Source organism: Ctenopharyngodon idella, chromosome 14 (assembly GCF_019924925.1).
Source record: "Ctenopharyngodon idella isolate HZGC_01 chromosome 14, HZGC01, whole genome shotgun sequence".
Taxonomy (NCBI): domain Eukaryota; kingdom Metazoa; phylum Chordata; class Actinopteri; order Cypriniformes; family Xenocyprididae; genus Ctenopharyngodon; species Ctenopharyngodon idella.
Window position 1 is genome coordinate 19,653,844 of NC_067233.1, and position 23,428 is coordinate 19,677,271.

General features: G+C 36.6%; 2 protein-coding genes across 5 annotated transcripts in view; one reads left to right on the plus strand and one right to left on the minus strand.

Annotated features, from left to right (window-relative positions):
* Positions 1-197: 197 nt before the first annotated feature.
* Positions 198-8,805, plus strand: ctsf (cathepsin F). Its single transcript, XM_051860764.1, has 14 exons — positions 198-576; positions 1,475-1,594; positions 1,936-2,017; positions 2,232-2,290; positions 2,395-2,467; positions 2,981-3,094; positions 3,274-3,422; positions 3,666-3,762; positions 4,535-4,615; positions 4,725-4,844; positions 5,815-5,879; positions 6,189-6,279; positions 6,460-6,518; positions 7,819-8,805. Exons 1-14 carry the CDS (start codon positions 340-342, stop codon positions 7,891-7,893), a joined length of 1,422 nt encoding a protein of 473 aa, XP_051716724.1. The 5' UTR covers positions 198-339; the 3' UTR covers positions 7,894-8,805.
* Positions 7,894-23,428, minus strand: part of stox2b (storkhead box 2b) — an 86,818-nt gene continuing 71,283 nt past the window's right edge. For 3 of the 4 annotated variants that reach the window (XM_051860731.1, XM_051860732.1, XM_051860734.1), the window contains exons 3-4: positions 17,395-19,654; positions 7,894-13,655 (exon numbers count right to left, since the gene is read on the minus strand). In XM_051860731.1, coding sequence (XP_051716691.1) covers positions 13,466-13,655; positions 17,395-19,654 — 2,450 coding nt within the window. In that variant the 3' untranslated portion in view covers positions 7,894-13,465. Of the gene's footprint in view, positions 13,656-15,725; positions 19,655-23,428 lie in introns of those variants that run through there. The other variant, XM_051860733.1, reaches the window with a different exon arrangement.

A 23,428-nucleotide genomic window follows, 5' to 3' on the forward strand; every position in this document is an offset into this window, starting at 1 on the left:
TAAATAAAATTAAGTAAGTATAAATAATAATTTAAAAAAAAAATTGTTGGAAATACTTCCGTTACCTACCTACATCTTGAAAAGAAATGTTTCCTTTTGTAACCAATAACTGTCTTATAATAATTACAAGCAATTATTATTATTATTATTATTATTATTATTAAGCTTTTGAAGAAACATGTCCCGCCCCCACACAGAGGGGCATCATCAGTCTTCCATCTTTGTGCGGGGAGGCTCGTAGTGAACTGCCGTGTGGAGCAACAAAACACTGCAGGCTTACGATCTAAAAACAAAAACCTGATAGATCGTCGCTGCTTTCTGTTCCAAGAGCTCGACAACATGTACTTTAACCGCGGTTACCCCGTGATCGCTTGCTGCGTCCTGGTCGCTTTGGTTCTGGGTATAGAAGATGGCCCAGATCGCCCGGTTATCGGAGCTCCGGGATCGCCGGTCCGTCTGTCGGAATCAGACCCGGGGGTTATGAAAGCAGTGAAATTTGCTGAGGAACGATATAATATGGGATCCAACACGATGCACATACGCCGTGTTAGCAAAATCCTTTCGGCCAGCAAACAGGTAGAATTAATATCTAATATCTACAATGTTATTAACGGATGCAAAGCCATTATATACAATTCTGCATACAATAACTTTAGACATAATATAATTATTTATATTATTGTTGATATTTATTATGGTTAATGTTTTATGTATTATGACTTATTTATTTTCGCAATTCCGATACTGGACATGAAGTTTATTATAAGGAGTTATTTTTACCGCATTCATGTGATTAGACGTAAACAAGCGCAGAGGCCTCAAATACATAACAGTGTTGAGCGGATTAAGCAGCACAACACTGCGCGCCTTTTGCGCAGTAGTTTATTACAGTAGATAAAAGAAAAGCTGCGCAATTATTAACATTTACCAAAGTTTTTAGGACGGTGTATTTAAAGGTCGTTTAAAGCCCACTGTTCTATAAATACCACAAATTCGTGCGGTTTGTGATATAATTGTTGTGTGTAACAAATGTATTTAGGTACATAAAGTATTAGAAGGTAATCGTTATCTAGTAAATATATGTAACCAGTGTATTAATTTCGGTAACGCTTAAATGCATTAGTTAACAAGAACTAAGAATGAACATTTTTTCTGCCTTTATTTATCGTAGTTAATGTTAATCTCAGCATTTACTACTACATTTTTATCATCAGAAATGGTATCTGTTAACGTTAGTTAATACACTAAACTAACATGAACATTTACTAAAACATTAACAAAAGTTGCTGCAAAAGTATATTGCACATTGTTAGTTTATGTTAGTTAATGAATTAACTGATGTTAACAATTGAGAACTTATTGTAAAGTGTTACCAAGATTTCTTTATTGAAGTGTAATTTGACAGAGCCATGGTTATTCCCTTATTCAAAAAGAGTGATTTGTGTCTTTAATTTCTGTTCTGTGTCTTCCACAGCTGGTGAAAGGTATTCGGTACAGTATTATGGTAGAGATTGGAAGCACTCAGTGTAAGAAATCCCTAGAGCTGAGCACTGTGGACAACTGTGATTTTTTCCAAGAGCCCCACAAACAGAAGGTGAGCAAACACTAATCCTTAATCCATGTAAAATGTCACTACTCAGTGTCTGTAATGGCAAACTCTGCTGTTGGTTAAAAAACAACAACAACATCAAAACGTACATTTCTTAATAGTCAAAATACAGTGTAAAATACAGTACATTTAGGTTGGGATTTTTTTTGTTTGTTGTTGGATTGCATGCGATTTTGATTTCATGTTCAAAATAAACAGTAGCACAAATTCAGTATGATAACCCCACATTTTGAACCTGCCCATTTGCTGCAAACACATGCTGTTCTTAGAAATGTACTATGCACATCCTCTCTCCTAAATCACACCAATTCTCTGTCTCCCCACAGACGGAGGTTTGTTTGTTTGAGGTTTGGGACATTCCCTGGGAAAGTAAATCCACCCTACTTAAACAGAAATGCGAGCCTGCGGGTCAGTAGCCTGGGACAGATGGCAGATCTGTCTGCCTCATGTAGTCCAAATCGTCTTCATCACATGATATACTGCAGTGGTGTAAAACAGGGACATGCATACTCATCATTATGTTTTAAGACAGGATTTAAAGTTATTTTTATCATACATCCAATTTTAATTGTTTTCTACCCAACATGTATTTGTAGTTACCTTGATATTGTTTATGTCTTAGTTTCAAAGGAGCTCAAAAAGGTTGCATCTGTACCCCTAACCCATGGCAAACCCATGAAGGTAATGCAAAGTACACTTAAAATATGTCATAAAATATTTGCAAAAGTTAATTAAATATTTGTGACCTTTTCAAGATGCCTCACTTTTTTTATTGCTGTTTTCAGGAAACTGTGGAGCTTCTGACACTGTTTAAAAACTTTATGATCACATATAACCGAACATATAGCTCCCAAGAAGGTAAGACACAAATATACACTACCATTCAAAAATTTGGGGTCAGTATGATTTTTGTTTTGTAAGAAATTGTTTTTTTTATTCAGAAAGGATGCATTAAATTGATCAAAAGGGACAGTAAAGACATTTATAATATTACAAAACATTTCTATTTCAAATAAATGCTGTTCTTTTGAACTTTCTATTCAAAGAATCCTGAAAAAAGTGTCAGTGTCACTAAAGACTGGAGTAATGATTCTGAATAAATTACATTTTAAAATATATTACAATAGAAAACAATTATATTAAATTATAAAAATATTTGCTCAGGTACTCATAAATAGTAATACTAATAAACAAGTGATTAGTTTGTAGTTGTTATTAATGTATTATGTATTAATGTGTAATACCCATCACATGGATACCATAATGTAAACTGTTAAGTCTTTTATAGTAGTATGTCATTTAATAGCTGTTTGAATTGCACATACACAATTAAAAGTCCTTTATTAACCACTGATCCATTAAACTCCACAGAGGCAGAGAAGCGTTTGCGCATTTTCCAGGAGAATATGAAAACAGCACAAACGCTACAATCCCTGGAACAGGGGTCAGCTGAGTATGGGGTCACCAAATTCAGTGACCTCACAGGTATGTTTATGGATTTTTAGATTCTCATTTATTGCTCAGGAAAATATGGGAAAAAAGAGTGTCCAGTTTTAGAGTGACAAGACCAGAATCATAATTTTTTATTTTTTGCATTCCTGTTGTCCCAAAAACACACACGTGCAAGGCTCTCTAATATGTACTAATCGTATTGATGTGTGTAGAGGATGAGTTCCGAATGATGTACCTGAACCCAATGCTGAGTCAGTGGACTTTGAAGAAGGAGATGAAACCAGCAACCCCGGCCAGTAAGGCCGCTCCTGACAGCTGGGACTGGAGGGACCACGGGGCGGTCAGCCCTGTAAAGAATCAGGTATGACAGCTAGATTAGAATTAATCAGTAGGTGTAATTGAATGAAGCATTTATATATATATATAGTGCTTTTAGTTGCACTAGTACTCTCAAAGTGCTTTACAATGGGATAAGGGGTCATTGAATTAAGGTTAATATGATGAATGATGAGTGAATCAGTGAAATATGAATGTCTGCAGAATAAACTTAAATGAAGTGGTTTATTATAATTGTTTAAAAAGTTTAATGGATTGTCTGTTGCAGGGCATGTGTGGCTCTTGCTGGGCATTTTCTGTGACTGGAAACATCGAGGGACAGTGGTTCAAGAAAACTGGACAGCTGCTTTCCCTATCTGAGCAGGGTAAATATAAACTACACTACCGTTCAAAAAAGGGGCCAGTAAGATGTTTGTTTTGAAAGAAATAAATTTTTTTATTCAGCAAAGATGCATTAAATTGATCAAAAATGACACAAGACAATTATATTTTGACAAAAGATTTCTGTTCCAAATAAATGCTGTTCTTTTGAACTTTCTCTTCAAAGAATTGTGGGGGGAAAAAAGTCACGGTTTCCACAAAAATATTAAGCAGCATAACTGATTTCTAATATAATATATAGAGGGATCATGACACTGAAGACTGTAGTAATGATGCTGAAAATCCAGCTTTGCATAACAGGAATAAATTACATTTTAAAATATATTCAAATACAAAACAGTTATTTTGAATTGTAGTAATATTTCACAATTTGTTTTTACTGTATTTTTAATCAAATAAATGCAGCCTTGGTGAACAGAAGAGACTTCTTTCAAAAAATAAAAAACAAACAAAACAAATCTCACCGAAGCTAAACTTCTGAAAGGTAGTGCAGTTTTTTCCTCAAAAACAAAGAAATGTTTCTTGTTTGAGAAGACTTGCCACCACTGTGCTAGGGTGATGTGGAAAAGGAATAGCAAACCTCTCCTCAACAAGCTGCATGATTTGAAGTGCCATTATTGTCCATATCACAAATGGCATCAGATGAATGCCTTGCCTTAGCAAACACCATAAATAACATGAGATAAAACAGGAATTATTGTATAAAGTGTTATTCTCAATGTGAATTTAACAAATTCATTTGTTTGCTCATCACAGAATTAGTGGACTGCGATAGGCTGGACCAAGCATGTGGAGGTGGGCTGCCGTCTAACGCTTATGAAGCCATCGAGAAGCTTGGTGAGAAATAACAGAGCGGCGGTCATTCCCTAGAAAGCAAATAACTTATTGGGAATCTGTAAGAGTAAACATATCCAATATAACCGTGCTTTTTCTTTCACCCTTAAAGGAGGTCTTGAGACAGAAACAGACTACAGCTACACAGGACACAAGCAGAGCTGTGATTTCTCTACAGGAAAGGTGGCCGCCTACATTAACAACTCTGTAGAGCTGCCCAACGATGAAAACGGTGAGTGAGAGAGATGAAAATATGAGGGTAGAACTAGAGATGTGTCAATAAACACAATTAAATTAAAGACATTAAAACAACACTGATGATGGAAATACCTGCACTAGAGGAAATTAAAGCAGGAAATTAAAAAATATCATTTTTTTAATCAGAGCATTTGGAAAGAAATATGAGCTATAAGGTAATCTTACTTAAATGTGAATAAACAGTACCATTGATAGTTATAGCACACTAGCCCCCGGGTTCACAGACAAGCCTCAAGTCTAGTCCCAGACTAAAATGCATGTTTGAGCTGTTTTAACTGAGGCAACTTGCACTAACATATCTTAAAATATGTCAGTGCCATTGTTTTGTCTCAAGATGCACACCAGTAATGTATTTTTTTTCTAAGGCATGTTTATAATCCTGGCTTAATCTAAGCCCTGTGTGTAAAAATTTGGGGTCGGTAAGATTGTTTTTTTAATGCTGCTCACCAAGGCTGCATTTCTTTGATAAATTACAGTAAAACAGTAATATTGCAAAATATTATTACAATTCAATAAAATTGTTTTCTATTTGAATATATTTTAAAATATTTTTGATTCCTGTGATGGTAAAGCATCATTACTCCAGTCTTCAGTGTCACATGATCCTTCAGAAATCATTCTGATATGCTGATTTGCTGCTCGAGAAACATTTATTGTTGAAAATGATTGTGCTGCTTATTTGTGTGGAAACAGATTTTTTCAGGATTCTTTGATGAATAGAAAGTTAAAAAGAGCAGCATTTATTTGAAATATAAATCTTTTTCAACATTATAAATTTCTTTGCCATCAGGTCAGTTGAATGCATCTTTGTTGAATAAAAGTATTAATTTCTTTAAAAAAAAAAAAAAAAAGCAATTATACTGACCCCAAACATTTAAATGGTAGTGTGCGTTTCCAGTCTGTCTTTTAATCTAAAATGTCTTGATTCTTATCATGTGTTGTAGAGATTGCTGCTTGGTTGGCTGAGAATGGTCCAGTGTCTGCTGCCCTCAATGCTTTTGCCATGCAGGTAACATAAATGCATTGGAAAAATTTACTGTTAGCGTGCATAAATGTGTTATGTAAATATATTGCCCTATAATGTTCTGGGCAAAAATTTGAAAAAGTTTGTAGTACACTTCAGCATATACAACAGTTAAATATACAGCGTGTAATAATGAGAGATATAATTAGATATGAAAACAGTTTAAAAAACAGCAGCACACGTTTCTGTAGATTCAAGCATACATATGTCTGGTACTTCAAAATCAAAATGCTGTTTTATCTGGTTACTAGCTGAAGTTGCCCTTTTTAAACATTTTGTTGATCTTGTCTTTAGTTCTACAGAAAGGGAGTGTCTCATCCTCTAAAAATCTTCTGCAACCCCTGGATGATTGATCATGCTGTGCTGCTTGTGGGATATGGACAACGTGAGTTATATTAATTTTAATAGCTTGTACTGATACGGATCTAAACTTCAGGCATTTAATGGCAAGGCTTTGCAAATGACCGTTTCAAAATAGACATTTACAGCAATGTAGAATCAAGCAACAGAGTTGCATAGTGCTCAAAGTGATGCTAAGTATAGTTTTTTCTGCTTTTGTGTGCAGGTAATGGCGTTCCATTCTGGGCCATCAAGAACAGCTGGGGAGAGGACTATGGAGAGCAGGTACGAAAAACAAATCACCTGAATGTGCTATATCACGTGCAAATAAAATAAGTTCTGCTTGTACCTCAGTCACACACGCCATATATTAAGAAAATAGCAGAGATCATTATTATATGAAAAAATTAATACTGCATGGCCTCTGTAGACTTTCATTCTTGACTGATGCTGGAAACGAAAGAAAGTTACTATTCTGAACTGCCTGAAATGAGTCGTCAGTAATTCCAGTCTTGCCTCCTGCTCAAACCTACGTTGGTTTGTTACAAATGTGCATAATGCCAGCCTATGGTCTTCATTGGCTGCCCGTGAACAACATCTACTTTGATCCTCAAACACTGTAGATGTAGCTGAGACTGGGAGAGTTTGGTTCATGTTGTTGACATGTCGAGAAGATGCAGATCCAGAGCTGAAATTCAGATATAGTAATGGGTGTTTCTTTTCCGACACGTGCTGTAAGCGGTCGACCTGTCAAAACAGACTTGGCCATCTGACCAATCAGACCAGACTTTCAAAAAGGAGGGGTTAAGAGAGACCAAATCCTTTATCGAACTGTTTCAGACAATGTAAGAAAAGAAGTTAGAGGGTTAGTTCACCCAAAAATGAAAATTCTGTCATTAATTACTCACCCTCATGTCATTCCACACCCGTAAGACCTTTATTCATCTTCGGAACACAAATGATGATATTTTTGATGAAATCCGATGGCTCAGTGAGGTCTGCATTGCCAGCAAGACAGTTAACACTTTCAATGCCCAGAAAGCTACTAAAGACATATTTAAAACAGTTTGTGTGACTACAGTGGTTTAGAAGCTTTAGTAGCTTTCGGGGCATTGAAAGTTTTAACTGTCTTGCTGGCGATGCAGGCCATTGGATTTTATGAAAATATCTTAATTTGTTTTCCGAAGATGAACGAAGGTTTTACAGGAGTGGAACGATGTGAGGTTGAGTAATTAATGACAGAATTTTCATTTTTGGGTGAACTAAACCTTTAATGTTGCAGTGTATATTGTGAGAGAATTAAACCTATTGTAGGAGACCTCCAGAACAAACTTTGGAACCTTTAAATTAGCTTAATATGGCACACTTAAACATGTTTTGATTGTTAGAAAATTATTAATGGAAAAGGATCTAAAAATTGTGTTATTTGCAATCAGAGTATAACATTACTTATACATGTAGACTTTTTGCCAAATCATCACACATCAATTCTTAAAAACATTTGGTCCTGCTCCTAACTTATAAGTATGTCTGTAGACTATGCAATGTCTATTATCACAAAGTTTTTCCTATACTTATTTTATAGGGTTACTATTACCTGTACAGAGGATCCAGACTGTGTGGAATCAACAAGATGTGCTCATCTGCAATTGTGAATTAGATGCGCGCGCACACACACACACACACACACACACACACACACACACACACACACACAGAGCATGGATACAGAAACATTTCAGTCATGAACATGTGATGGTTCTGTACAGAAGTTTGTCATCATGTGACCTGTGAACACACTAGTGCAAAACACATTCTTCTGAACATATTTCATCCATATAAGCACATAATTCTCAGTAGCTCAAATATGTGAAGTATTTCTCTTGCAGTCATGTACTTTAGTTATCAGTCCTTCCTTTTGCTGTTACATGCATGCTAGACAGCCATTCCATTCAGAATAGCTGAATTTAACATACATTACCTCAGATCCACATGTGCAGTGATGACACAGCAAATAACCAAATAGCAAAGGAGGACAAGATAACAGCACATTGTTTACCATGATACTGATACAAACATTACATGTGTTGTGATTTTAGATAGGCAGTTTAGTTAAATATTTTGTGTTTTACTTTAGTTTTGTTATTCTGTATTTAATTATATAACTTTTAATTTAATTCCAAAACACTGAATTGAGCTTTGTGTGGTTCACTTTCAACTCTGCTGAATAGATTAGCAATTAACCATTTTTAACAGTGCATTTTAGATTTGAGTGCATTTTACAGAATATTTTTGAGCTACTAGTCTTGGAATCTACATTTTGCACACTATGAATTTCCACAGTATATTGTGATCATTCCGTTAATGTAAGCGTGCCTCTTCCTCATTTTTGAGCATATTTGGATGCAGGGGAAAAAGTTGCTAATGCTTCTTCCGAACGCACAATGGAAGATTTGAGGTTTGTTTTGTGGTAGAAAAGATGAATCTCTCAGTTGCTGCACTGTACTTTTCAAACCAGCTGTATCTCAAATGCAATATCAAACATGTATTGCTGAATAAACTCCCAAATGTGTCCGTTGTGCTTTATGCTGTCATAACAGCCATGTTTTTTGTAAGTTCAATAATCGAGCAATATGCATCTAGAAAAGGCTTAAATTAGTCTTAAATTTCAGCCATTTCAAACTTCACAAAACACCCAAGATGAAAGCAATCGCAACAGGAAATGAAGCAAGAGCACTACGGTTAACCTCAGAGGTTTCTGATTTCTTTTGACACATTGGGCTTTTGATTCTTACAAAATATTTTTTTTTTACAAATTGCTAGGACCCATTTCTCAATACTTAGGTCACTTTTTCAAAAATCTTCACATGGTTTTCCTAACCAGCTTCATCTTGGCACAACAGTTAATTAGATGCTTTCACATTCAAAATGCACTAAATCTACCAAAACACTTCATTCATGTCTCAAATCAACTCATTCTTTCAGAACTGACAAAGTGTTTGCTGGGTGAAAACCTTTGCTAATCATATAAAATTTTGTATTATGTTATCGTTTTGAACTTAAGTTTAACAATCTTGAAAACAGTATGTAAGCATGTGCAAATTGGTCTGTAGGTACACTGAGTTTTGGCATTTGTGTCGAAGTAAGAAAAGAATTAATGTAATTTCAAAGATGTAGTCATTGAATGCATTTTGTGCCATATATATATGTATATATACACACACACACACACACATATATACATATATATATATATATAAAATAAAATGCAGATCTTGAGGGAAAGATAAAGTTTAAGTTGTGCCAAAAAGATCAAGATTTGCATTGCTGTCCAAAGTCAGAAATTTTATTTTGACCATGTACTACTCTGAACCTTGCAGGAATTATTTTTGTCATTTTTACATTTGTTAGTTGGAATAAGTTTTGTCCAAGGTCAATGCTTTGAAGATTTTGTTGAGTGCTCTCTAGTGGTTATTTGTGGTAGTTTACCTTAATGTGACCATTATTCTTCAAGCTTTGCAATTTACATGACACCAAAGACCTAACATGGCATTGACCTCAACAGAGATTACACAGTTATAAACATGTCATGTTATTTTATTGTCTTAAAAAGTTACACAATCCCCAAGGGAGGGATTTAGTACACTAAAACATTTAACAGCACAACTACACAAATGGGGATTTTTTTTTTTTTTTTTTTTTAAATATTATAGACTTTACCAAAAAAATCCCCCTTGTAGGTTTTTATACTTAGCTTGACAGATAGCCATCTCTTACAGAATGACATAATGTCACAATAAGGAACAATGTTATTGAGAACCATAAGAAATCCATCATGTTTAGGGAAGACATTTCATGGACTATCAGTATTTCGTATGAAATATGTTCATTATAAACAGAACATCCATTCGGATGATTTTTTTCCTTTTTCTTTTTACAGTCACCAGAGAACAGGCATTAGTGCAAAAATGGTATAACAAGGTAGTCCTGGCTGCAGTTTATCCTTTTATTCGAGAGCGTGACATATTACAGTCCTCTAGAACTCATGAGGGGACTCGTACTCCGATGAAATATGACAGACGTTCACTAAATGGAGCAGTGAACATCATTTCACAAAAAAAAAAAAGAAGCTATTCTTTCAGACTTATTAAATAACTTATTTAAAAACTTAAGTCACTGATTCTTGAATACTGGGACAAAACAGGACACAGAACAAAATTTTATACCTCAAATAATTATTTTGTATTAACTTGCACATGTTCAGAGGCATTTACTTTGGCTTGGTTGCTGTTTTATAAATCATTTATATATAACTCATTCACAGGTCAATGCTGTCAGTTACAAAATGTGTACTGTCATGATGCGACATGATTTGCTAGATTTGTCAATATTTATGATACATATTTGAAATGACTAATGGCAAATATGTATTAAAAACAGACAAATCTAGCATTTAACTTTAAGTAGGAAGAAAATGACACTATCATAACCATATTTTGTTGACAAAACAACCACACAAGTTAATTGCAGTAGCCACTTTATTTTTTTGCTGTTGCTACTAGGTTGCTAATAGGACTCTATAGGAAATTATCTAAAACTATCCCAAACAATTTTATTACAATCTGTAAGATGGCAAATTATGGTCAGGGAATAAGTATAATTACCTACATTAATTTTATATATAATAAAAACTGTAATATTGTATAATATTACAATCCAGTGTCACATTATTCTTCAGAAATCATTCTAATATGCTGATTTGGTGCTCAAAAAACATTTCTTAAAAAGGTACACCATGTAAATTTTTTGTTTGTGCAAAACAAGTTTTGTTTGTGCTTCGGTTCTGAGTGTGCAGATGAATATGACCCTTCACAATAGATAATGCTTTAAAATGAAATAAAAATGAATGAAGTTCATGGCAATTTATCTGTTCAGTAAAATAACTTACTCGCCTGTTGAGTAATAAAAACTAGGTATGTTCCTACGTTTTTTTTTTTTGTGTCTCCAATCCGATCCAAGTCATTGAATATTTAGCACACTAAAACATTTAACAGCACAATTACACAAATGGGGAATTTGTGTTATATATATATATATGCGCGCACACACACACACACACACACACACACACACACACACACAAAAGCTTCTTTTCCTTTTAATGGTGGTTGGCAAAGCTGCTTAAAGCAGCATACTGCCACCTACTGCATGACAACTGTGTGACAGATGACGTTATAAGGATCTGGCTAAGGACAGATACCGATCATCAGTTAAAAAAGTGCCTAATCAGCACTATTTATAATGCCATCTCTGCATCACTTTTACAGCATTTCAAATCAACATTTGTCGCCATCTCCGAAAAGCCAAGCCAATGTTGATTCTCATTTTATTACGAGCTGTCATGTTTGTCTTTTTGCCAGCAGACTCTCCTCTGTTCGGCGTTTTTTAAAATGGGTGATTCTCTGGAGCTTGGAGATTTAGCTGCTCCGTGTCAAACTTTCTTGCTTGTTGTGACAACTAACCTGTGCCACTCCCACACCATACATGCTTCAAAGTAGCAGAGAAACTTTTCTCTACTTACAGATATGATGAGACACACATGGTCGAGTGACGTATGTATGCAATTTCTCACGACAACCACCCAGCAGGTCTAAAATATAAACACTTATAATAGGCTTACCATAGTGAATCAAGACAAAAAACACATTTTGGAAGAAGGTTTGATGATGTATTGACTCATTTAACTGTTGTTAATTTTGAACAAAAAAGAAGTTACACAGTGTACCTTTAATATCATTGTTGAAAAAGTTGTGCTGCTTATTTGAAACAGAAATGTTTTGTAATATTATAAAAACGTCTATTATCACTTTTGATCAATTTAATCCTTGCTGAATAAACAAATCTTTTTTACATTAGCGGTATTACATTATATATTCTTTAAATAATTTTTCAAAACTATTCACCAGATAAAATTGACGTTTTGCCCCACATCTCAAGAATCAGTGAAATATAGAAAATATGTTCTATTCCATGAATTTGTGTACTAAAAGAACTGAAAAAAGTAATTGTAATAATAATAATAATAATAATAATAATAATAATAATAGTAATCATAATAACAAATAATAATAGTATATGTTATTATATAACATAACAATGGACATATCAGAGATATGAAGTTCTAAATTATCCACTCTATATGGGTCCTATATGATTCCAAACTCTACACAAGTCTCCTCTCTGTTACAATGAGATTCGGCTCTAATAGTATGAGAACAGTAGGTTACTAACGCTTTATGATCGACATGTGATTGAAAAGCACTAGCAGTACATTCACAGTTTGCAAGCTGATAGTGGTTTGTCTAATACAGTGGACCTGGGGTGGGGGGTGGATGTCACTCTTGTCTCCCTCTACGACTGTACAAATAGTGGAGGTAGCAATGTGTGTATTCTGTGTTGTCTAGTAGTTGAGCACCTGGTTAAAAGAGAAAATTGAAAGAAAAAAAAAATGGATTCCAACTTTTTTTTCTTTTTTTTAAAGAATAACGGTCCATTCATTGAGAAAGCACCAGTAATATTTAAATTGGTATTTTTTTTCTAAACAAATAATGCCTTGATGGTGGTATGTTTTGTTAAGTTTCAATAAACTACAAACATCCCAGAAAAATCCCAGGACAGTGGACGATACACAAGGATGCAGTGAAACGATTCCAGCGGAAACAGATGAGCTTGTTTAGATTTCCAAGGAGATTATCGTGGCCTTCAAGTTACGGCCAGCAAATATGAGACAGTAAGTCAGCAGAGTTCAGAGGGACCTGAGCGTACAGAATGAAACGCTAGACGCAGCGATGAATGAATAGGCAGAGGCAACGCAGCCAAGTTTGGATCAGAAGACAGTTAAGACCCGTAGTGGATACATTAAGCTATAAAGGACACCTAAGTTTGATCAAGGATTTTATCCCAAACGTGACTGCAGATCATCGTAAATTTAGTCCTAATGAAGTGACGTGTTTGTCTGCAGCAGTATTTGTTACAAATATCAAAAAAAAAAAAAAAAAAAAAAAAAAAAAAAAAAAGAGTAAAAGATACCTCCAGTGATCATGATGAACTGCGTTTTTTGAAACACATCTCTATTTGAAATTACAGCTGGAACAGGCGTCACACGAGCTCAGAAGGTCCAGCCTGTAAGATTGTAACAGTCCTGGTGAAGTTCAGTTTAACGGTCCCCATCACTAGACACTGGTGATGGAGGCCTGTTTCTCCGTGCGGTTGGCGGGCGGCTCACGGATGGTACGAAAGCTGGGGGGCTGGTAGGGAGGCGGGGGTCTTTTGGTGCCAATGTGTCCTGGACTCAAAGCCATATTCTGACGCCTGCTATTTTCCACATTACTCGAGGTGTTCGAAGCAAGGCTTTCCCGTGTGCTGAAGCAGTATAGAAGGACATAAAGGGAAAAAGAATGAAAGTGTTATGAAGAAAGCAGAAATGGAAAATTGATTAGTAACATGCTGAAAGAGGAACACAGATGGGGGTTTATCAAAGATTAACAATCGCAATCTCGTTATTAGTGCTGATCAAGGTTGTGTACTATTCAGGGCTGCGTTTCCCAAAAGCATTTTAAGTCTAAGTTGATCGTAGAGACCATCGGTGGCAATTTTTCTATGATCAACTTAGTCTTACAATGCTTTTGAGAAATACAGCCCAGAACTGAACTGAGAATGCCAATTTAATTGCAAATAAACTCCTGAATTTGAAGTTGCGAACAGGATGTAGAATTTGAATTAGACTGCAAGAAGTAGAATTAAAATGGAATGAAATTCAAAATGGAGGCATAAAAAACTGTTCCTGTCAATATCAATAATAGCAAGTTATCGGAAAACAATGCAGTGGACAATGCTTGTGGTGCTGTAAAGCAAAATTAAAAATTTTTAGAGAACTGTGATGATTTTCCTTGAGCTTAGTTTAGAAAAATATGTCCAATAGGTCAATAAGAAAAAAAAAAGTATTCTTTATAACATGGAATAAATGTCAAAATGAATCATGTAATAATTTCTGTTTTGTCGCAAACACTGTATTGGAGTGATTAAATTCCTGCTGAGAGACTGTTGAATTTCTTTGAATTAAATTCTGGAAACCATGAGATTTTTCAGGATTCTTTGAAGTTAGAATGGAAAGAACATTTATTTCAAATAGTAACATTATAAATATCTTCACTGTCAATTTTGCTCAATTGAATGCACCTTTGCTGAATAAAAGGATTATTATTTTTAAATTACCCCAAAACTTTAAACAGTAGTGATAAATAAATAAATGAATAAATAAAGTATATATGTTTGCGACAAAACAGAAATGATTATACAAATGTTGTATTGGATTAATGAAGTTTCTTCAGAGTGATCGTGTTGAATTTCTTTGAATACCTTCACTTTAAATTCCAACTTCATTCAGAATTTTGCAAAACTCTGATACTAAATGAAAAGTAAATAGAAAAGAGAAAGGACAGTATGGAAGCAAAAAAAAGTAAGAAAAAAATGTAAACCGTAAAGTAAAGTAAAACGAGGAATACAAACCTGAAAGGACAGAATATTTATAAAAGGTGATGATTCATGGATTTCTATGTTGACTCTAAAAGCGCCCGTGCCAATAGACGTTTCTCTCAAAGAGCCCAAACATGCCTAATGTAAGATGCAGGACTATATGAGAGGTTGTATAAACAAAAATCATTTGAAAATGTCACATTAATTGGTTCATTTTAAATGTGACTGATTAAATTTAGATTCCCCTTTCAAATTTGGGCAATCAAATGCAAGTGGAATTCATTCCAGTGACACACAGCTCAGCTCCAACTCTAACTAGTTCATTCATCTTTAAATAACCAGCACATATATTAAACATCAGTGTCATGATCAAATTTCAACCCATTCAAATATATTACTGTAAAAACTGTAAACTCATATATAGGTCCTACTCTGTCAGATTTGGAAGTTAGCAATCAATATTTTATGTATGTTTCATGTCTATTTTGTTTGTTATTAGTAGTACAGTAGTATATAAATATAAATTTTATAGAGGCTTTCAAAAAACTGTCGGATGTGTTAAATTATATATAATTTAATTTTGTATATATATATATATATATATATATATATATATTATATATATACACACAAAATGCAATAAATAAATAAATAAACCCATTCGAATACATCACTGTAAAAACTCCTAAATAATAAATCCCTTTTTATGAGTGTACCTATTAAAGAACTAATATAATAATATTTGCAATGGTTTTTATAATGTTTGGACAATAGTTTAGTGTTTTTTGACATACCGCTGTTTGACACATACCATTTCCCTTTTCTATGATGTTTTGAACATGGCTTGCCACCAAAATGCAAGAGGGGAGAATGAAAACACAGGAAGGAACTGCACAAAACAAATATATATAAAAACACACACACACAGAAGGTAAAAACTACAACTGAACCACTGTATGAAAAACAACATACTTTAATTTGGGGAAAAAAAATAAAAATAAAAAAATATCACAATTAAAAACAAAACTAAACATGGGGGCAACATTTTGTTCCTCAAATGTTTGAAATGTCTCAGTCTTTTGGCACTGAGCGTGGTCGCCGTCACTACAGTGAAGTGTTCTTACCACGCTCTGCCTCACAGGATGACCTGAGTAACAGTACAGTGCTTGTTTTTTTTTTTTTTCACCCAATCACATTTGTTTCTAAACGCAGTCAGAAAATATCAACTTCATCAATTTCAGCAGTTCAAGAAGTCTGATTTTTAAAACCTGGTATATTCCCTCAAGTGGACATCACAAACTTCTTTATATCAATCTGGATGATGAGTCTTTTTTTATTGTTGGATTTTTGCCTGCAAAACAGACTTTGCATCCAACTTTGCAAAGTGTTTTCTGAGTCAATATTATTGGACTGCAATATCTGAGCATGAAAACATCTACTGGAAGTTTGTAGTATGAGAAGTTTCAGACATTTGGAAGATGAGATAAAAGGGTTTGGGTGCAGGTTGAAGGGGAGGACAAGGATAACGTCAGGACATAAAGTTGCACAAGTTGCATCATGTGCTCAAGGCAATTTATTATTTAAGTAAGGCCTCAAACATATCAATAGATAAAGTGACAGAGATGTGCTTATCCATTTTATATTGTGATAATTTTGAGAACAATGTCAATTAACCCAATGGATTCTGGTTGAGAACACACATTGCAACAATGCAGCCTTAAAATACAAACAATGTTCATTTAGACAAAAATGACAAAAGGAGCACCCAAAACAACACATTTAAACAAAAAATCAGTTTAAAACAAAACCAAACAAAAACAAATGGTGTAAACCCTTTCAAAGATTGCAGTTATAAAACTGGTAGTGGTTGACCTACATTAAGGTATATTAAGTACCTCTCACATGTTAGGGCCTCTCCCATTTTAGTGAAAACCTGATACATAGTAGAGTAGCATTAAGCCCCCCAAAAATACTCTATGCAAGTATGAACCATAGCATTGCAAAATGTGTCAGAAAGTAATTTGTAATGCAACATGTAAAATTCATTCTCATCACTTCTGCAAGGGCCACTATAGTAGAAAGTTATATTTCAGGTCAACTACTGTTGTGGCAGAACAACAATTTTAACAGTGTCTTGCTAAGCAAGTAACAGTTAGGTAACTGTTGACGTATTTATAGCTAGTTACCTGAAATATAACCCAGAGGTTGAATGGCACATGACATTTTAAATGAACTCTATCAAGTTACTGAAGTTTGTTACCGCCACAGCAAGAATGCATGTTAAGTATGTATAATAGGTGAGCATGCTTACAATGCATTGGCCAAGCACTGGTGTTTTTGTACTTGCATAGAGTATGTTTCTGGCCTTAATGTCATTCACAGAGGTGGTTACTGCTGCTTAAAATAAGAAAATGTAAGGCTTGCACAACTGGGATTAAACTAAGGCTCTACGGAATTCTGTAATGTCTATAAAAGCAAAAAAAACCCTAAATGTTCCTGTGAGTTAACACTGAGTTAAAAACAAGGATATGTCTATTCATAGAATAGCATAACCCTAATTTCAGACACACCCTATTGCCAACACAACAAATGAAACAAACCCTTAAATTGGCCCTGAGTGCCTTACCGTGGGGAATTAAATCCACTGTCCACAGTCACACTGCTGGAGTCCATACTGTCCAGTCGGGTAGAATGGACTGATTTTTGGCTGTTGTTGCCCTCACCTTCCTTGGGACTTAGAAAGGTAAGGTTCTTCTCAAACTTCCGCTGCAAATCCCGCTCCTTCTCACGTTCCAGCAGCCATTGCATTGTCCCTCCCTCTTCTAGAACTTTCTCCTCCACTCGGGTCTTATGACTTGTCTCCTCAGAGTCGTCATCCGACACATTGTAATAGTCAAAGGTGGTTTCTGCACATGAAGCCTGCTCCTGAGCCGAGGATGGTGGCACGGTCAGTGGTAGAGGTTTATCAAAATGCTCCTGAGTCTCCAGGACCTCTGCTGACTTGGTGTGAGGGGACTTACCTATCGTACCTGGCCTTGAGAAGCTGCTCTCCACATAGTCTGGAGGTTTAAACAAAGTCTCTTGGCTGTAAACCTCTGGCATTTTGTCCAAGTCACCTGAGTCGGGATTGTGTTGGTGTAACAATCGTCCATTGGGGAGGTGCTCAGGAGTTTGGCTCGTTGTCGCTATAGGAATACTACTTTGTCCCTTGGCTGTCTCCTCTTTATATTCTATAGGGTGAGGTGGTGGTAGATGAGGGGTCAGTCGGTCAGAGGAGATCCCCTTCCAGACACTATCCGTAAAGTCATGGCTGGGTTTTACAAGAGACGATGGGGCAGAAAGAGAGACTTCATTTGCCGCAGTACACTGGAAATAGTCATCCGCAGGTGTTTTGGGAGAGCAAGACTTCAGGTCATTGTAAGCAGGAAGACTATCCCTGCTTTTACTCTTCTCCAGCGTCCGGTAAAGCACAGCATCCTCTGAGGATCCTCTTCCAACATCAGGCACACAAATGTCAGAGTGTAATCTAGCAGCAGAGAGCATAATGCGGGAATAGTGGGTCGCCTGCGCAGATGCCCTCAAAGTACCATCGTCAGTGTAGTACCGACTCCTGTCATCGGGACTGCACTCAAATTCCTCTGGGCCACCTAAAAATGGACCACCAAGAGGTCCCTTGGAGTTGTCCATGGAGCGTGACCTTTCTTTGGCCTTGTCTGACCTCTCATTTCGTGACTTTCTCTCTTGTGTATGACTATGACTTCGGTGGACTTTGGAATGTGACTGTGCCCTAGAGGGTTCTGGGAATGGCATTTCTGTCCGTCGCTTTGCCAGTTCCCCAGAAACATCCCACTCTGGAGCGGTTGTAAAGTGAGACTCCACAATATTGGGGTTGCTGTGAACCATATACTTCCCCCTATTCCGCTCCATGGACATCATGGTTTCGCGTGGAGAACGTACTAATGAGGAGCTGTAGAATCTGTAATCCCGGTCATAGGATATGTCCAGGTTGGATCCTTCAGATGGATCCCCCCTGGACGCTCGTGTTTTGCTATGTGAACGTGAGGCCTTGCTCTGCTGGGTCTTTCGGTGGCTGCGGCTCCTCTTGCTGCGTGCACTTTGCTGAGCCGAGGAGTTCGCTTTGTTCCTCTGTGCCTTCTCTTCCTCCAATCGTTTCATTACTGCTGTGTGGCGAGCAAGGTTTTCCACCGTGAGATCTGGGTTAATCCGACGGATGATCTCCATCTCCACCTCTCTGGGAACGGTGGTTGGTGTCTCCTCGTCTCGCAGTGGCCACTCCTCAGGTGGGAACTGGGCGGAAAACGTGGCTAGATGTTTTGTCTTGTCCTTCTTGAAGCTCAACCTGAAGAGCTTCAGTCCAAACTTCTTAGACTGCTTCTCCCCACTGCTGCTGCTTCCATCTTTGTGTTTACTGTTTGTCTCTGTTTTAAATGGAAAACTAAGCGCACTCTTACTCTTCTCTGATGGCTGCTGAGGGGGCGGAGACACAGGAGAAACCTCTTTATGCTCCTTAGACCTTCTCTGTAAGGTTGAGGTATGTGTGCTAGGCATGTCCTCCCGGTAGCTGTTGTTGTAGGAATCACTGTGGTTCTTGTGGTGAGTTCTTTCCCGGACGCATCCAGATGTGGAGGGTGTCATTGTACCCGAATGAGGAGAGGTACATGGCTGCTGCTGCTGCTGCTGCACGCGTTCTGGTATCCTTTCGTCTAGGTGGTACCACTTGCTGTTAGTCCTAATGAGGGAAGGTGTGATGAAGTATGTCTGCTGGGTGACAATGAAATAACCCTCTGGGGTGGGGTAGATCTTCCGCTCTCGGACCAGCATGTTGAGCGTGTGCCGCAAAATCTCCATACTTGGAGTGGGGACGCCTAGCGGACAGAAAAAGAGACAGAAGACGATCAGTCCAATACGGCAAAACAATTACCTTGAGACCAACAATATCCATATGACACTGAAACCACAATCTTAATCTGATTGTAACAAACTAAACAAAGCATCACAAGGTGCAATTCCACATGATGACAATATAATGGGATTTAAAAACATGCTATATTTTTTTTTGTTTCAAGCACTTACAATTCTTTTATGTATTCTTTTATGTTTGCTGTTCTTTACTCAAAGGTTGCCTCTCATTTCATCCCCTCTACACGGACCAATATACAGTACTGATCACAACATGCCAGAGAGATTATATCTGCATATATGCTCAAAGCTAATATAAACAGCCTTTTATTAAAAATCCAGTACCATTCTGTTCTGTGTGATACTATGTATGGGTGTGTTTAATGCAGCATATAGACGCGGTGCAACGGTGTCTGCCTTCCGTGCATGGTTGACTGCTTTCAGAGCTTTGCTCCTCTGCTGGCATTACTCCCCATTACATCATGGAGTCCTTAAAACCAGCCTAGTGTGACGCAACATCTCCCCCCAACCCAACCCTGCAGCTAAAACACAGCAGGCAACACCCCATTCAAACATCCACATTTCAGGGGGAGAGTCTACAGTATGTCTGTCTCATAAACTTTGGTGGTCCAAATAGAGATATGTGTGATGATAGCTTAGGTGAGCACATTTGTGATGTCACAGTTTTATAAGGGAAACAGTCCATGAGTATTTTTTCCACTCCTGAACTCCTGAACATTCAAACAGTAAAGAAGCCCCCAAATGTGATAAAATATGGATTTAGAGTTGAGCGCTATATCAGTTCTGCTTTGTCATTTGCAGTACATTCGTAGTCCAGTGCACTTGTATATGTGGACGCTGAGGTGAAGAAGGGTTGCCTGTACTTACATCATAGTTGCTGCTTAGTTTCCCTGTCAATGAGGTGCAATCCTAATTCAACCTTACAAACACTCTCTCTCTCTCTCTCTCTCTCTCTCACACACACACACACACACGCACACGCACACACGCACGCACACGCACACACACATATAAACGACTGTCTAATCCAATCGAGAACAACAGTCTCTCACTTATTGCAGAAATTCACTTTGGTTCTAAAGACATAGAGCTGTTGAGTTAAGAAGTTCTTCTCAAGATCTTGATAGATGCATTACATTTAAATGACTATTAAACACAGCAGACATTTTAGATGTATTAAACTGCTACAAAAAGAAAAAGGCATCTCAAGAAGCAACAACCTAGACAAATGTCCATTCTTCCTAACTAAGTTCTGGGAATAAGTTCAGAGGGTTTTATAAAAATAATCAAATCACTACTACCATTCAATGACTTTACATGTGCACCAATAATGCAATTATTTCTCATAATCAGAGTAAGGTCTTAATCGCAGTAAGATGTTTACATGACATGAGCAGAACTCCTCACTCCAGTTTACATGCAATTTTCATTACTCTGATTATTCGCTAATAAGTATGGTTATACCACACTCAGATAGGCATACAGTATGCATGTTACCGGCCATTGTTTTAATCTGCTTACATCAAATTCAAAATACATTTTTATGGATGTACTGGATATTATTTGGCACCGTGATGAACATCGCAATGCCGAGTTTGCCAACGCTACCGCCGCGTTCTTCGCACCGTCTGGATGAAGATGCGGAGACTGCACAGCAAGTTGTGTTGACAGAGTTTAGTGATTTGGTGAAGAGAAAACTTCAGAATAAATGGCACGAGTTCATTCGTGAAGTTGTGTGAACAACACATGGCATCCGTGTATGTCCGAGCACATGCACACTTTGGTCAGAGCGGGAATAATGCGATTAAGGTGTTTACATACCTGTATATTGCGATTAAAATCAGCGTACACCACCTAGTTTAATGCGATAATGCTTACTATGATTATGAGCTTAATCGCATTACTTTAATCAAAGTATTGCGTTTACATGAGGTAAAGTTTAATCGCAATATTTTCACAATATTATCACAATACTCTACTAAAGGCCAATTCACACAGGATGCGGCAGCTGCTTTTTCTTGTAGTGGAAGCATGTTGTGCAGTCAAGGCAGAGCTCGCGTCGCTCTCTCAGACGGACACTGGCATATAGTTAAAATTAACGATGTCACATTTGTATTGAAGGGTCCGATTCCAGAATCCACTGCCACTTCAATATATATATGCTTTTGAGTGAATTGTAATGAGCGATTTATAATCAAGGTATTAACCAAAGATGAACATTTATCCTTCCACATACTCAATGATTTTAATGACTTCTTCAAGCTTCATTTACTTTACTTTTCATCTTCAATCACTAGAGAATAATGATGAATATTGTATATTGTATAATACTGTACCTCTTACTGAGAGAAAACTACAACTTATCTGTATGTTCTGGGAAAGTTCCTGATTAGAGCAAGAGCTCGACCAACTTCAACCTTGAAGTTGCTATGTACCTGTGTATGTGTTCTGGTTCTCTGTTACAGATCAGTATTGGTCAAATGAACAAACCAAATACCAAATGGCACCCTGGATGCTGGAATGACTTGTTTTTCCAGACAAACTGGTGCCTAGAAGAGCAGTTCTGTGACCTTGGAGGTCACTCCGTGCCTAAACCAGGGTTTTGTTGTCATCTGTATAATCTATGGACACATGCTTATGTCTATCAATCCATGTGTGAACAATTTCGAAATCTATTTTTTAGCCAATCAGAATCCTTTTCACCTGAAGCAATGACGTATAGTGACCTGTGTAAAGTATAATTGCTGTGGTTTTGTGAATGGATGCAGAGCAGCCTACGAACTCCTTGTCAGTGCTGAAGCTGACTTTTGCTGATGAAACTGCAAACTACTCTTCAGTAAAATGTTCTTCAATAAATTTTTTTTTTAACTCTGACTCCCGGTCTTCACTCATCATATCTGGTCCTTGGGTCTTAACTGTATCCACTAATATCCCCTTAATCCCCTACAGTATTTACTAAAAACTGACTAAATAAATATAACAGAAATTTAGTGTTTGTGTTATTTGTTTTTTATCATTTCATGGGAATATGTCTAGCACAGTTTTCATGTCACACACAGTTAACTGACATTTTGCAAATATTTGTACTTTTAACTGGCAAACCAACTCATGCACTCTGGATTTTTGCTCTGGATTTTTTTCATTTATATCTCTGTGTGAGATTTTTTGATGGGTCATACAACTCTGGGAATTCTACTACATTTAAAACAATCTTGTCCATCATGGTTTCAACACTCCAATATGAGCTCACTGAAATGTTTTATGATTGGTTGTTAATAATCTGTTCAATAATTGGTTAAAGCTGATGCAGCTGCCACTGCCGCTCAAAAAAAGAAAATATTTTTATCTTTGGCTGCACTTATTGCAAAGTGGTATGCTTGTGGAAACGGTAGGATTTTAAGTGCACATGCACTGCTTGCGCACTGCCTTCACGCTGCCAGCAAAACCGCCTGCATTTTGTAGTTTTCCACATGTGTCCCATTGAAAATGAACTAGACACTCCATAGTAGGAAAAAAACAAATACTATGGTAGTCAAAATTTTCTACAGAACAAAAATTTCTACAGGTTTGGAACAACTTGAGGGTGAATAAATGACAGAATTTAAATTTTTGGGTGAACTATCCCTTTAAGAACAACGAAGCACTGCTGCAAAAAAGGATTAAAAAAATAAATAAATAACTCAACCCAACCATCTATTTTTTTCCCCTCTTTAGATTAC